General features: G+C 42.1%; 1 protein-coding gene across 2 annotated transcripts in view; it reads right to left on the reverse strand.

The window, feature by feature from the left end:
- Prkd1 (protein kinase D1) overlaps positions 1–13,060 on the reverse strand; it is a 352,137-nt gene extending 339,077 nt beyond the window's left edge. For both annotated transcript variants that reach the window (XM_060387453.1, XM_060387452.1), the window contains exon 1: positions 12,544–13,060. In XM_060387453.1, coding sequence (XP_060243436.1) covers positions 12,544–12,798 — 255 coding nt within the window. In that variant the 5' untranslated portion in view covers positions 12,799–13,060. The remainder of the gene's footprint in view (positions 1–12,543) is intronic.
- Positions 13,061–15,854: the final 2,794 nt, after the last annotated feature.

The following is a 15,854-nucleotide window of genomic DNA, read 5'->3' on the forward strand; positions in this document are numbered from 1 at the left end:
TGCTCACAGAGGTCAATGATGTCAAATCCCCATACATTCAGAGTTACAGCCAGTATTAAGCCACCCATTGTGGGTGCTGGGAACAAAACCTGGGCCTTACCTAGCAAATGCTCCTAACTTCCAGCCTTCCATTGACAATAACCTCTGTAGTTAAAAGGGGTAATTGATAAGACACTGAGAAACATTTCCCTCAACAAACATTTCATCTGTGATAGATTACCTAGTTCATCCAGTTAAAATCTCCAGAACTTAACTCTCTCTGGTTATGAACACCCATTTGAAACAAAGAGAATCATTCAAAGTAACCCCCATGGTTATACCATTAACATAACTGATTAAATTACTTCTAAAAAGGCTTTAACTTTTTGCTATGTCCAAAACTGACAGTGTAACCTAATGGGTTATTTTTTAATTATTAATTGAAACTATTCGGATACATGAGCAAGTCTGAAATGTATACCAATGTGAAATTTGGCTGAATAAATTTTAAGCCAAATAAAAATCATTACAGGCTGTAGTGATGACTCAGCAGTTGAAAGCACTTGGTGTTCCTGAAGATGACTCGGGTTTGGTTCTCAGCATCCATCTAGAGGCTTACAACTCTCTGTAAGTAAGTTCAGGGAGTCTTCTGATCTCTGTGGGTCCCGGGATACATGTTATACACATACATACACTGAGGTACCTATTTATATACAAAAAATAAATGTTTTAAATATATATTACTTTAGGATAACTTGAACCATTTTTAAAAAATTAAAAAACAAACCAATTTAATGATATATAATTTTCATGTTGAAAAAAATGTTTTTTTTTTTTAGTACAACTACTGTTCTTTTTTTAAACACCTCAAACATGACTTTGATGACATTCAGAGACCTTCTAACCTATTGTTGTTTTTCTTTGTTGTTTCACACAGGGTACCTAGCCCAGATGGATTATGGAATCTATACGCAGCTAAAAATGACTCTGAACTTTTTTTCCTCCAGCCTTCACCTCCTGGCTGTGCTGAGACTACAGGCTTGAAAGCAACCATGTCTGGCTCATATCACAATGTTGAAGAAGTAAAACTGACGCTTTAAAGGATTTACCAATAAACTTGCTTAGGAATAATAAGTTACACAAAGTGGAATCAACCAGAGGAGTACTGAATGCCTGGAAGACGGGCAGTGTCCTAAGCAGACACATCAAAAACAGGAAAAAAAGAAAACCCTATATCTGATCGCACTTCAAGATTGCTGAAAAAGTTTCTGCTAACGTTTACTCACAAAGATTGACTTCCAAACAGTACACACATAACAAAAGGAGACAACAACCAGACATTAGGTCCATCCCTATGTCAAAGAACATGGCTCAAGGAAGCATTACAAAATCACCTTAACTCAGGGCACTCACTCATTAAGTACCCTGTGCATTTATTTAGGAAAACATAAATCACAGGTGGACAAGAAAAACCTAGATGACAACTATTTGAAAAGAAAAACATTTCCATCTTCTGATATCTTCTTCTTTTTCTTTCTTCAGAGACTTGAAGCTTTTTTCAAACAGGTCTTTCACTTGCTTGAATAGAGTCACACCAAGATACTTTATGCTATTTGTGGCTATCCTGAGGGGTGTCAGTTCCCTAATTTCCTTCTCAGTGCTTTTGTCTTTTGTATACAGGAGGGCTGCTGATTTTTTTGAGTGAATTTTGTATCCAGCCACTTTGCTGAAGGTGTTTATCAGCTATAGGAGTTCTCTGGCAGAATGTTTGGTGTCACTCATTTATACTATCATATCATCATATAATATAGGATAAACATACTAAAATCTGTACACCTAAAGAAGCTAAGCAAGAAGGAGGACCCTGGATGAGATAATCAATCCTCACTCAGAAAGGCAAACAGGATAGACATCGGAAGAGGGAACAGGACAGGGGCCTACCACAGAGTGCCTCTAAAAGACTCTACCCAGCAGGATATCAAAGCAGATGCTGAGACTCATTGCCAATCTTTGGGCAGAGTGCAGGGAATCTTATAAAAGAAGGGGGAGATAAAAAGACCTGGAGGGGACAGGAGCTCCACAAGGAGAACAACAGAACCAAAAAGCCCAGGGGTCTTTGCAGAGACCAATACTCTAAACAAGGACCATGCATGGAGATAACCTAGAACCCCTGCTCAGGTGTAACCTATGGCAGCTCAGTCTCCACTTGGGTACCCTAGTAAGGGGAACAGGGACATGAACTCAATAGCTGGCTCTTTGACCACCTCCCCCTAAGGTGGGGGGAATGTGTAGCCTTGACAGGTCACAGAAGAAGACAATGCAGCCAGTCCTAATGAGACCTAATAGGCTAGGGTCAGATAGAAGGGGAAGAGGACCTTACCATCAGTGGACTAGGGGAGAGACATAGGAGAAGAAGAGGGAGAGAGTGTGGGACTGGGAGGAGACAAGGGAGGGGGCTACAGCTGGGACACAAAGTGAATAAATTTTAATAAAAAAACAAATAAATATTTTTAAAAAGAAAAGAAAAACATTGGTGTACTTAGGAAATAATTCTGGCCACATCTTTGCTGTGTAAATTTCCCATCTGTCCAAGTGGCCAAATTTGCAGTCTCCTGTTTCAGTTTAAATTGTTCAGAGTGTGACCTGGGTCCAGGACCTAGAAAAGATTTAAGGATGACTGTGTGTGGAATGCACAAGCTGAAGGTATTTATATGTTAGTAAAAATCTACTCTCAGCAAGCTCCTCTTTGGACATTAGCCGGAGCCCACAGGCATCATACTAAAGAGCTTCTCCAACATTAATCTCTAAATGTGCTGAGTGATTTCTAACTGGGAAGGTATATTATTTCTGTAACAACTGTTTACTTACAGGGGAAAAAAGGGTTGAAATATTCCCAGAGGACTATTACTTTTTTTCCTTAAATTGAGTTTTGAACACCTACTATTTCTGTGATTTTTTTTTTCTGAAGGAAGTTTCCACTGTCAAGGCATGTCACACATTGCCACATCCTTCCAATCTTTAGTTTAGAAAATTAAAAGAACACAATAGGAGCATTACATTGATAGATGAAAACAAAGAAAAAAAAATGTGCTGTGAACCAAGCCATGATCATAGCAAATCTACAGTATAGGAGTGTTTTATACGGTTAAACAAAGAGGAATTTTAAAGAAAGGAATAACACATTGCTTAGCTAAGCAATTTGGGGCTTTACAGACACACCTAATTTTATAATTTCCAAGTGCTAACAGCCTTTGGGGAGTTCTGCCCCCATTTTATAGACAGGAAGCCTTAAGCTTGAAAGGAAAGCTAAGTAACAACTACAAAAAGACAAGACGAGCAGGAATTGCTGCAGTTCCAAAGAATTTGCATGCCCTGGGCTTGTGCATTACAACTGCAACAGCAAGAGATTCCTCCATACATTTTTAATAGCAACACTAAAAAACCGAGCCAAAGCAAAATGAAACATTGAGCCAGATAGCATGGCTCTATAATGATAAAAAGAGATAAATATCTAATGGGTTATCGGTGACACTAAAATAATATACGTAAACGATAATAACAATTGATGTGGATTACATGGCACTACAACAATTGAGAGGTGCGTAGCTAGTGGGCCATTCCAGTGAGAGAGAACTAGAAACTAAAAAGAGTAATATCCAAACACAGAAAGAACTCAAAGATTTTGGTTACAAGAAAATAACCAATAAAAATTAAAGTGTAGGCAAAAGCGAACATATAGAAGATCTATAAATACATGAAAAGTTTACTCTCTAGTCATCAGGGGTGTGTAAACTCACACTATATCACTGCAGACCTGTTTGGAACTGCTACCATCAAAAAGATACGATAAACAAGTGTTGGTAAGAATATGGAGATGGAGCCCTACATCCATTGTTGGTGGGACAAAAATCAGCAAAGCAACCATGAAACGTGTATAAAGGTTCATAAAGGAATAAGAATAAAAAAAATCCCAGGTATATATCAAAAGAAAATGAAATCAGTGTGTCAAAGAGTGATCTGCACTCTCTTATTTATTTTAGTATTTTTCACAGTAAGCAAAATATAGAATCAATCTGAGTCCACTGACTACTGGATGATTAAAAATATAAAAAAGAAATTCTCTCTCTCTCTCTCTCTCTCCCCACACACACACATACACAAAAACACACAGAGAGATAGAGTGCAAGAAGGAATACCATTAATTTTTATAAGGAAATCACACAATTTTGAAGCAATATGCATGAACCTGGAGGATGTGAGTTAAGTGAAAAAAGCCAGGTACAGAAAAGCGAAAGCTGCATCATTATGCTTGTATGCTGAATAATTACAAAGTTTAATTCACAGAAGCAGGAAGCAGAATAGTAGAACTGAGGATGTAAAGGAATGAGTAGAAAATAATCAAAGAGAACAAAGTTTCCATTCACTAGAATGAGTTAATTATGAAGATCTACTACAATTATCAATTATGGTATTCCTGAAAATTACTGAAGATAGGTGTTAAACCTTATCACCAAAAAGTTAACTATACGAGTATATGGACAGGTTAATTAGCTTAATTCAATCATTTCATGATATGTGAAGTGTTCAAAATGACAGTAAATACTATTATAGCATATATAATATATAACATACAATTATTATAGTAATTTTTCATATATTTATAGATCTTCTATATGTTCTCTTTTGCCTACACTTTAATTTTTATTGGTTATTTTCCTGAGTTCCTTCTGTGTTTGGAAATGAACTTGACGAAGCTGGGTGAGAAGGGAAACCCTGCAGGATCAGCTCAACTGCACGGAACTCAGCTTAGAAATGTGTTTCAAACTGAGATCCATCAAAATATCAAATGTTTATTTAACAAATGATACAAAACCAGTGATTTAGACTGGTTCTAATGAAGGCAAAAGTGAGCATCACATGTGAATTCTGCTTAAGAAGCCTTAAATATCTGGAAGGGGAAAATGGCTCAGAGGACAGAGTGTTTGTTAGACAAGCACTGGATGCAGAGCTCAGGCTCTCATAACCCACTGAGAGGCAGGCGTGGTAGCTTGCCTCTGTAAGTTCAGCGCTCCTCTGGAGGATTCCCAGCCCATGGCCAGCTGCTCTGACGAGCATGACGGACTGACAAAGTTGAACTGTGATTTCTAGGCCCACATCATGGCCCACATGCCTCAGCATTCACCGCACACATATGCACATGCACACAGCTATAAATGTCTTCAAATGCCAGTCACCCCAAGTCGTGGTAGTTACCTGCTCAGAGAGTATAATACCTGGAGAGTGAAGAAATGGCAACTCCTCAATGTTTCGTTTCTCAGGTCTTTGGTATTTAACATGGCCTGTTTATTTCTACATTTTTAAATGCCCTCATTCTCACTTCCCCACTGTCCATCCCCGGCCTTGACCGTCTGAGGGCATCATGAAAAGCAAGGTCAATACTGTCTCACAAAGCCTAAATGGGTGCCAATTCCTAAGCAAAACTTATGTTACCAAACCAAGTTTGACAGTAAGAAATTTACATCATCCAAATAAGCAATCTTGTTGCCCTTTAAACTCAGCAAATGCGGGTTCAGAAGAATGATCAAAATAAAGTTTAAGAAAATTGTACACCAAAGCAAGCTGCAGTGGTCTCAGGATGAACACTCATGTGGCCACTATCCTTCAACTAGAGGGACCAGTGAGGGATACAGGTATATGCACCTGTGTGTGTGTGTGTGTGTGTGTGGGGGTGTGGGTGTGGGTGTGTGTGTGCACATACATATATAAAACACATATGGAACTTATTTCTTTCCAAAATAAGTCAGAAACAGTTTCAGTTAATCTTGCATGTGCCTTTTTGTGGACCAGATAACACTGTCTGCAGAGCCTCACGTTATCAGAAACGCAATTTGTCAAGCACATTCCTACTTCTCACTAATGTCTTCATTATCACAGTCATTCTTCTCAACCACTTTGTGAAACGCATGAAAAAGTGGCCACTGACAATTAAGGAGAGAAGCACTTGGAAATTCTTGAAGTTGTGCCTAAACACAAGCAGTAAATTCAACAAATTCCTCATAAGTCAGGGCCTTAGTCAGAACAGATGCCAATGTACCAGGAACCGGTACATTTTTTCTCTTTTTCACCAAAATAAGTTCAACAAAACTCCCAAATGATTGAGTATTTTAAAATCTAAGCAGTGTATTTGCCAACACTGCTAAGCTGCTGTATCAACTGTCTGGCTTCAATCAAACAACATTTTGCAACTTTGGGAGAAACTTCTAAACAGGAAACTATACATCTGGACAGGTTTAATTGTTTCTGAAGATGCAGTGTATTTATATCATTTTTAACCTTTCTAGATATCCAAATTACATGGCACTCCACAATTACGTGTGGCCCACATAATTCAAGAGATTGTTTACTTAGTTATTTGTTTTGTTTTGTTTTGTTTTTAATGTGAGACCAGTAAAGTAAGAAACAGCATAATGTGGGTTTTCTGTTGCCAAGTAACTTCAAGTTGTCATTCATTATTAGGTTTTAATGATACAAAAATATTTGTTTGCCAATATCAGAAAAATATCTATGAAATTTTCACATATCTTTATATAGGAAAAATACTTTGTCTATAAGTGAGCCAACTGTCCTTAGTTTTTATGTCCTATCGTTAGAAGAAAAAAGGCCATGCCATCAGGCCCAACTTGTAAATTGTGCCAACTCCCTGCACCCTTCAAAATGGTTCAAGACAATGAAAGCCCATTTTTAAAACTACACTACAGAGTAATTTCTGACCAAATCAAAGGGAAGTAACAGCCTCCTACACTTTTGCTTCTAGTCAGGCTTATTGTACACATGAACCAAGCTGACTACTGTTCCCAACTTATTAAAAACAAACATAAGAAAACACATTATCAACCCTATGTTAAGTCTGTATTTTATCTACTTCAAATGCAATTTGAGTTCAGCCATGGTATGTGGATTAACACACAAACTTCTTGCTTTTTGCTTACCTGCAAATACATTTGGTTTTTTTGTTTGTTTGTTTGTTTGTTTGTTTGTTAACTTGGAGGTACAGTGAAAATACACTAGTCTTTGAGAAATTCTGAAAAGATAAGATTGGACAACTCATTCCAAGCACGCTAATATTTCCCCTGTGATGGACATGGATGATAGCACTGGCACACGCACACACACATTATTAACAGTGAATGTTACTTACACGTTTCTCTCACCAGCAAGACAATAGTATAAAATGAGAACTTCAGGTGATGAACAACACCATCAATTGCACATCTGTTTATCAGCCAATGATTTTAACACTTTATACACGTTACCTTCACACGCAAAGTAATGTCAGAGTGCTTACAGCAATATTTTCATAGACATACACACATTCACATAGTTGAATCAGTTCATTTAAAATCATGCACAAAATGATTTTTGAAACTTATGTGTAATAATCTTAGGGCAAAAGTAATAATGATGGGCAAAATAGTCATCTTCCTTAACAGTCACATTAGTCTGATAAGACCAGCATCTTAGAATTTCTAACGCTTTGATGCAGCACTGTGACCAAAAGCAACTTGGGAGGAAAGAGTTTGTTTCAGCCTGGACTTCCACATCACAGTCCATCAACAAAGGAAGTAAGGACGGGAACTCAAGCAGGGCAGAAACCTGGAGGCAGGAGCTGATGCAGAGGCTTGCTCCTGGCTCGCCCCTCATGGTTTTTACAGAATCCAGGACCAACTTCTCAGGGATGGCACCACTCACAATAGGCATCAATCACTCCAGCATCAACTACTAATCAAGAACTGGCACTAACACTTGCCTCCAGCCCTGTCTTATGGAGGCATTTTTCCCAACTGAGAGTCCTTCTTCCTAGGTGACTCCAGCCTGTGTCAAGAAACTCAGTGTAACTAGACAGCAAACTGCCATTGAGTACAGAACTGCAGGGGAAGCATTAAACTTTTCTAATCTAATCTATGCAGCCAGCACCACCCTACACAGTGCAATTATGTTCTTTCACATTTACCCTGAACTTAAACTTCATGGCCTTCAATAATCCGTGTACTGTCCAAATCTTCCCACCACAAAGTCTGTAAAGCTTACTGTTCTCCATGTCATAAGACTATTCGTTCTGTGAAATCTGTGACACAATTTGCACCTGTAAAAAAGGTTAACATATCTCTGTAGTAACACAGAGACACCAAGCTGAGTGGCTGCTCTGTGTTGTGAGACAGAGTATCAGGAGATTATGAACCCTACGCCTTGAAGTCCACACTATAAAGAATGACACAATATTTCAGGAAGCTGGGCCTAGAAAACCAGCCCTTCATCTATGCTTCAAAAGCATGTGTGAATTCACTGCACACATGTATACATAACAACCACAGTGCACGCTGGTTAAGAACCCCTAATCCAAAATCTTCTAACTAAAACTTTTGAGCACCAACATAATGTCAAGTAGAAAATTCCACACCTGTTCCATGCAACTACTACCTGTCAAAATGATTTAATGAAATACTAAAAGTATAAATAAAATATAATTTAATTATATATTTAAGCATGGGTCTACTCCTAAAGATATCTCTTTAGGCATGTTATAAATATTACAACATCCAGAAGAACCCAAAGTCCCACAGAATAAGAATTTTGTATAAAGGATCCTTCACCTGTACAGGGCATTTATGACACAATATACTATATAACCCCCAATGGAATCCTATTATGCAACTAAGCTTGAAAATAAGTTCAAATTTGAAATTCATGTTAATGTTATTTAACAATTGCCTAGTAAAATGTCAAATTCTACACTTGATCAATAAATCAGAAATTAGTAGTATACATCATGTCCAAAAATAAAATTATAACAAAAATATACACCAAAAAACATCATTAATTTAAAAGGTTTTTATTACCTACACACCCTGGGGTGATCCACCAGTTCTCTCAATCTGTTTAAGGTGGAGTAGCTAAAAGTAACTATAAGGGCTAAAAAGGGCACAGCAACTGTTAAGAAAACAATGTACAATTAAGAAAGTAAAACAATGGCAAGCAAAGTAGTACAACTACCAGACCAAGGCACTAGCCGTGTTACTCCGGTAGCTGTTTTCCACTTTAAAGCTCACTCTTTAATTTCAGTGTTAAGAGTAAAGTTTAGGTTAGGTGTCTTATAGTTGGTATTGTGCTAAGTAAGGACGCTCAAGAGCAAAGCCCCAGCTGTCTTTTTAAAAACATAAAACCTGAACTAACAGGAAGTCACGTAATTGTATGGTATATCGTGTATTCAATGTGTATCAAATGTATGTGCGCATCAGTGTGTTGATGCATGCTAAGGTAGGTATGTAATCTGTAGGATCCCAAACTATGTCATCCTCTAAGATGCTGTACATTGCTTCATGACAATTCCTTCTCATCCTGCAAATTCAATATTTATTTGATGAGAGAAGGCACAGGGTTTCAAGTGAAAATAGAAGTCATACACACTGACTGATTAAAGAACACATCTTTATATATGACCAACCCCCAATGCTATGTAAATGTGGAGTAAAAACATTAAATAAATCAACACTGTAAGGCCTTAACTCAGAATCCGAAAAGGACAGTTAATAACATCTTGTATATTCATACACTTTTCCATGAAAAAGATCATCTCAGATTAAACAATCAGATAAAAAATTATTAGTGACTTTTATAACTCAGAAAATAATTGAACATAACACTTTAAAAGTATTTCTGTAGAATTATCATTTAATTTCTTCAAGTATGAAATACCTGCTATTTTCTGGACCTGCCAATTGAGGGAAAACTATACTGTTAAGTTCTTCACAACAATAATAACTTCAAGCCAAGTTTCTCAGGCAAAGCAGCTCTCCTATTTAGCCCTGTCCACCTCAGGTACTCATTGCACAGAGAAGGTCTCATGAATATTACTGTTGAAATCAACTGAATTGTCAGCAAATACGTCTAACAAGTTAAGCTGGGAACATCCATGTTAGTATTCGGGGGCTCTTGAACAGAGACTAGACGAAAAGCTTTGTAATACTGAAGTAATAAATGGTAAGAGCTATGAAAATCAAGAGCATCTTCTATTGAAAAGCCTAAAGGCTAAATTATAAATGACCTGAAACCCTGCTACCCCAAACACCCATTTTAATATTAATATTCTCTGATTCATCATTCTTCCTTTCTTTCTGTCTGTCTCTCTCTCTCTCTCTCATCATCCTTCCTCACAGTTAATGTCTTCATAAAGTGTAGGAGAAAACATGAAACAAAGGACAAAAGGCCCCTCCTACTTCCTTACCTCTAAGCTGCCCTCCTGCTGTCACACAGCACAGAACTCTCAGAACCTTCTTTCTGCCTAGGCAAATAACATATCCCAAAATAGATATAGAAGATATCTATCTACCTGTGCTTCATTTATTATCTGAATAACAGATAGGTGATCAGTGTATGACTGATACAGATAGGTGGAGGGATTACAGATGATGATAAAAATACAGATAATAGATGGGTTATTGGTATTTAGTAAATCGATGATAGAATAATCGATGATGTCTAGACCCATGACCTAGCATATTTTACTTATAAAATTCTGGATATACATAATACTAAAATTCACATTTTAAAATCTCTCATCTTGCCATTAAAAAAAATAAATGGCAATCCCAGGAAAACTTTTCAAACTTTTCTTTTGGTGAAAACCGATAAAATGAGCACAACAAAGGAATTCGCCTTAGACAGCTCCAGTGGGCCTGGTGCTGTTCTCTATCCAGCATTTCTCCAGCTCTCCCCAAGCCTTAGCTCAGGTCTCAGTAGCTCCTCACTGTTTTCCAGTTTTCTTTCTGTCGCAGCACATTTGCTGTTCCCATACGCGCTCCGCATGGCAGCGTGGACTTAAGGCACGGCTGCCACGGCTCTCTCTTTTGAGATTACTGAGTGTTTTACCTGTAAATTCGTCATCTACTGGAGGCTTCGCCTGAGTGGACCTTCCCTACCCGTCCTACTGAGGATGCTCCAGCCTGCTGCCTCCAGTGCGCGCTCTCGCCTACACCTCTCCCCGGCTCCTGAGAACACCCTACAGGTAGCAACACCCTGAGTCAACCGAAATTCACCCTCTAGCCAAGGCCCTAACCCAAACCTCCTGGACCATGCTTCTTCTTCAAAACAAAGTTTGTCCATATGAACCTAACCCAACTGGGATATTCTATCACTATGTCATCCTCTTCAGAATTTACTGTTAAATGTTTACAGGATCCAATGGGCTTTGTGAAAATTTTCCCTCCATGTGTTGTGTATGCCTGTGTGCCAGTGCTCTTTAATTAGCTAATCCATATCATAACAGAAATAAAGGCTATATAGTGAGACAGTCAGTGCGTGTTTATTCACAACTTAGATGAAGAGAGGGGACTGGATGCAGTACCATCGTTAGACTTCAAGGAACAGTCCAATTACAAAACATAAACTATCACTCCCTTTAATTAAGAAAACTTGAGGCACTCGCTGTTACTTGGGTCTGGCCTCTAGAATTTTTACTTCCTGCTCCCAGAAGGTCTTCCCCAGGACCTCTGTGTTCAGCACCACTTTTTACACCGCTCAAAAGTTTAGCACACTTTGTTCCGAACAGCTTAAGGAAATCTGCTCTTGACTAATTAACAGGTGAGAAGTAGCCAGTCAGCCCTCCAGAGTTGAAATTCAGCACCTTCAGCTGCCTCCTCTCTCTCCTCCCCCAGAACCCTGGCGGTTCATATTTTGAAGGGTGGCGCCCGCCGTGCGCCCTCCCCCCTTCCATTCCATTGCCTTTCTCCACGAAGCATCCTTCTGCATGGCTACGGAGATAACTTAGATTCTAAAGTACACCGGAAACAGTGATGGGTGGCCTAGCCCAGCTGTATGGGCCTTTCCCCAGCAAGTCTTTGGTGGCAGAGTCCCACAGCCGCAAACTTAAAAGCAGAGCAACCACAGAGCCTCACTACTCCAGTCTACAGAAAACTAAGCCAGAAAGGCTGTAAATTTCAGGTTTTATGGTTGGAAACTGTTTCTAAGCTCACGCAGAGGTGGCACTCCATCCAGGGGGGACTTGGGTAGCAGTAGTGCCCAGTTCTTTTCAGAGCCGGCCTACTCAATCACCCTTTCTTAAAAGCAGTACTGGTTTTTGAAAAATTGGCAGGTGAGAAAGTCCTGGTATCCGGGTCACACCCTGAACTCCTCAGCATCAATTCAGAAGAGGATGGAGTGGAAGGGAGCGTTGCTGAAAATGAGCTGGGCTGTCCCAAGAGAACTCCGGCGCTGGAAAGCAGATCTGGCACCAGGTAGGCTCTGGTCCAGAGGAAGGAGTCGGGACAGCCAGGAAGCCTGAAGCATATGCCGGAGCACGAGGAGAGAAGTGCAAGATTCCTTGAACTGTCACCGGAGGAAAAGAGGTAAAGGGGGTGCAGAGGCAGACGTCCCAGGGAAGAAGGGCTGGGGCTCAGTCCCGGGAGGAGTGCGCGGCAGGCAGAGCATTGCCCGGGGTGAGGGCATGCAGCCAGGCTGCGCGGCGCGGGCGAGGCCGGCTGCAAAGTTGGCGGGCCCGGGGCACCTTACCTTCTGGTCCACGATGGAGCAAGCCATCTCGCGGACGTGAGCCAGGCTGTAGTCGCCGGACGAGTCCTGCAGGAGCAGCACTGGCTCGCGGCTCAGGCCGATCTGCAGATGGAACGAGATGCCCCCCGCCGGGGCCGCCCCGGGCGCCGGGAAGGGCGCGGGCCCGGAGCCCGGGACCAGCGCGGCGGCGGCGGCCACGGCGGCCGCGGCGGGCAGCAGCGGGCTGGGCGGCCGCAGCAGCGGAGGGGCGCTCATGGCGCGAGCGAGCCCCAAAGTTTGGCGGACGCGGGGCGCGGCGCGGCTGCCTGCGGCGGGCGAGCGGAGCCACCAAACTTTCCGGGGAAGTCCGCGCGCGGGAGCGGGGCGCGCGGCCGGGGCTGCGGCGGGAGGGCGCGGGCGGCGAAGATGGCCGAGCGCAGCCGGGGCGGGCGGGCGCGCGGCGGGCCGCAGGGGAGGCGCCCAGCTCCGGCCTCCGCGGCGCGCTCCGCTCGGAGCACCGCGGCGGGTCCGCGCGGCCGGCGCCGGCGGGGCGGGGCGGGGCGAGGGCGGGGCCGCCGCCCGACCCGGGGGACGGGAGCCCGGCGGGGAGCCGCCTCCTGCGCCCGCGGCCGCCGGGCCTTCTCTGCGGACCGGCGCGCCGGGCTCCAGGGCAGTCCTGGCCACCCTTTCCAAGCGCTCCTACACTAAGCGCCTCCACCAGCGAGGGCACTTGGCTGCACCCAGCCACGCCAGGCCGGCAGAAGCCACTTCGGTCGGACTCGCTCTGGAATTCCTTGAGTGGGTTAAAGGGCAGGCGGCCAGTCCGCTGAGGTGTTTAAAACCTTGGCTCCCTTTTTTATCTTCGGCACCGAAATACCCTCCTCATCAGCCCCACCTGCTCCACCCACCATCTCCTGAGGGGCTGGCAAGAGCGAGGTCTCAACAGCGCTTTTGCTTTCTACTTTGTTGTCTTTTGGGAACTTCTGTGTTGCAGCCTCTTCAAAACTGGTTTTCTCTTCTGTCAATCTAAATCCGGCTTTCTAGGAGTGGTTCCAACCCCAAACCCACAGCACCCACAGACTGGTCAGTCTGCACTAGTAAATCTAATCACACTGGTGGCTGGTCTAAAAGAGGTGCTTCCCAGCCCTGAAACCTGATTTTACTGCTGTCCTTCTATCAGGATGAGTTCTTCAAGTGTTTGATTTACAGGGTTCCAGTTTGGTTTAACAGGCTGCGGGGACAGTCACCAGAGGCCTTCTGGGAATGCTTAATAAATTCTGAAGGGGCTCCATGTCGCCAGCCCTACCTGTCACTTCCCCACCATGTCCTCTGATATGCACAAACCAATTGCATGTTTGTGCATACGAACCAATTTGCATGTTTTCATTTGCAGTGCATTAATATATTTTGGTTTTTGTTGTTTGTTTGTTTGTTTGTCTGGTCTTGACTAATGGTTCTCCTCTGGCCTAGGACATTGGACGGTGATTTTGTGTTATGTGTCAGTAACAGGATCTTGAAATCGCCAACTACATATAGTCATTCACTGTTCTGGAAAACTCTCTAGATTGATGCTACAAAATATTGTTTGGGTGGACATGGTAGGAGTGTAGTTCCCAAGTTCACAGGGCACGTTAAAGCAACTGGTTGTACCCAGGAGTGAGCAAAGCTGGAGACGTGTGTTTTCTAGCTATCACCGCTCTGAACAGACGACTTCTCTGTCCCAGACTCTCCTGGCCGCAGCCATTCCCTTACGAAGTTACACTAGGTTCTTTTCATAACCAATTACATTGAAAATATACATTAAGATAGTAAACAAGATTACTTCTAATAACAACAATTGCCATAAGAAACAGTATCCAGTGCCTATCCGCAGTAACTGTGATACAGAGCGCGGGGAAAGGCTCAATTCTTTGGCCAGTGGGAAAAAAACAAAAACAAAACAAAAATAATAAAATAAACACAATTTTTTCTGATGTGTTTCCTTTTGAGCCAAGACCTGGTTGTTGGAAAGGGGCCAGTCTTAAGAGGAGCTCGGGTAATGGCCTTCTAGTCATAAAGAACAAAAAAAGAGGACTGGGCTTGACCGGCCCCCGGCACAGAAGAGATGAGGGCAGATGGATACAAGTTCTTCAAAGCTGTGCTAAATTGTTTCTATTTTCTCTTCAGTGCACTGCTGAAGCACTGGGATTATTCCAACAAGCAAATAAATGTGATTAGCACGTTTTAAAAGATCACTCTGGCTGTTGTGCAGGAAACAAATTCTAAGAGAGAAGAACGAAAGCAGGCTAGGCAGGGAGCACAACTCACTACTACCCCTTGGCGGGACCACTGTGGCGGTGGAGGTGCTAAGAAATGGAAAGTTACAGTTTTTAATTTGGAGGCGGAAGGGAAGCTTAATCAGATTCCTAAGTGGTGGGTAGTGGCGGTACTGTGAAGGACTCCAGGGTTTTTTGAGAAATGTGTGTGATTCCACTGCTAATTGAGACAAGACATGAAAGAAACAGGTTGGGGAGGAAGAAGATTCGTTCTCTGTGCATTTAAGTTTGAAATGACACTAGACATTCAAAAACTGGATTTATGCGCTCTATATTCAGGAAAAGAAATGGGTCAAAACTACATTTAAGACCATTTTGAAGTTAGACAATATTTCTTGAAACAGCTTCACATTCTCCTCAGTTTAATGAGATATATAGGAACATGGGTGAACCACTTTGGAAGAAAAAAAAAACTGTGAATAACTCCTTATGCTGTATCAGTGATGTGAAAGATTCTTGTAGGGTGCTGGAAGAGTTGAAAAGGAAGCAAAAGACAGGCACAGCCCAGGAAATTGAAATTATTTTTAAGAAGCCAAGCCACTACTGGATGCAAAAGAATAGGTGAAGCAAAGCAAGGGCCACTGGGGCTCTCCACAACCAGCAGGAAGCCCGGCACAGAGCTGGTTGTGGCAGTGTTCCTTCCTGTAGTGATCCAGGGCTAAGACAGCATCCCACTCTATAGGCAAGGATGACCACAGATTGATTGTGCTCCTCTTGTCCTCACAGGAGCGCCTGGGAAGGCAGCCCAGTGAGCATGGAAGTTCTTATGGCAGGCATCTGAAGACTGGAAAGTTGCCAGCTGCCTCTAACTTTTGCTGAATGGCAAAGGAATTAATAGGTATATCCTAAGCCACCTGGTATGTGGCTCTGGTGACTTCAAAATAATGTGTCAAAAAACTTGGAGGATTTGGGAGAGCATCAGTGGTTTCAAGCCCTTCTAGTATTTTCTCCTTGGAAAAAAAAAAGAGAGTATTTAGGAAGTAAGTGCTAACTCCTAGAAATGACTGTATCTCTTGA

This window comes from Meriones unguiculatus, chromosome 7, assembly GCF_030254825.1.
Source record: "Meriones unguiculatus strain TT.TT164.6M chromosome 7, Bangor_MerUng_6.1, whole genome shotgun sequence".
NCBI lineage: Eukaryota > Metazoa > Chordata > Mammalia > Rodentia > Muridae > Meriones > Meriones unguiculatus.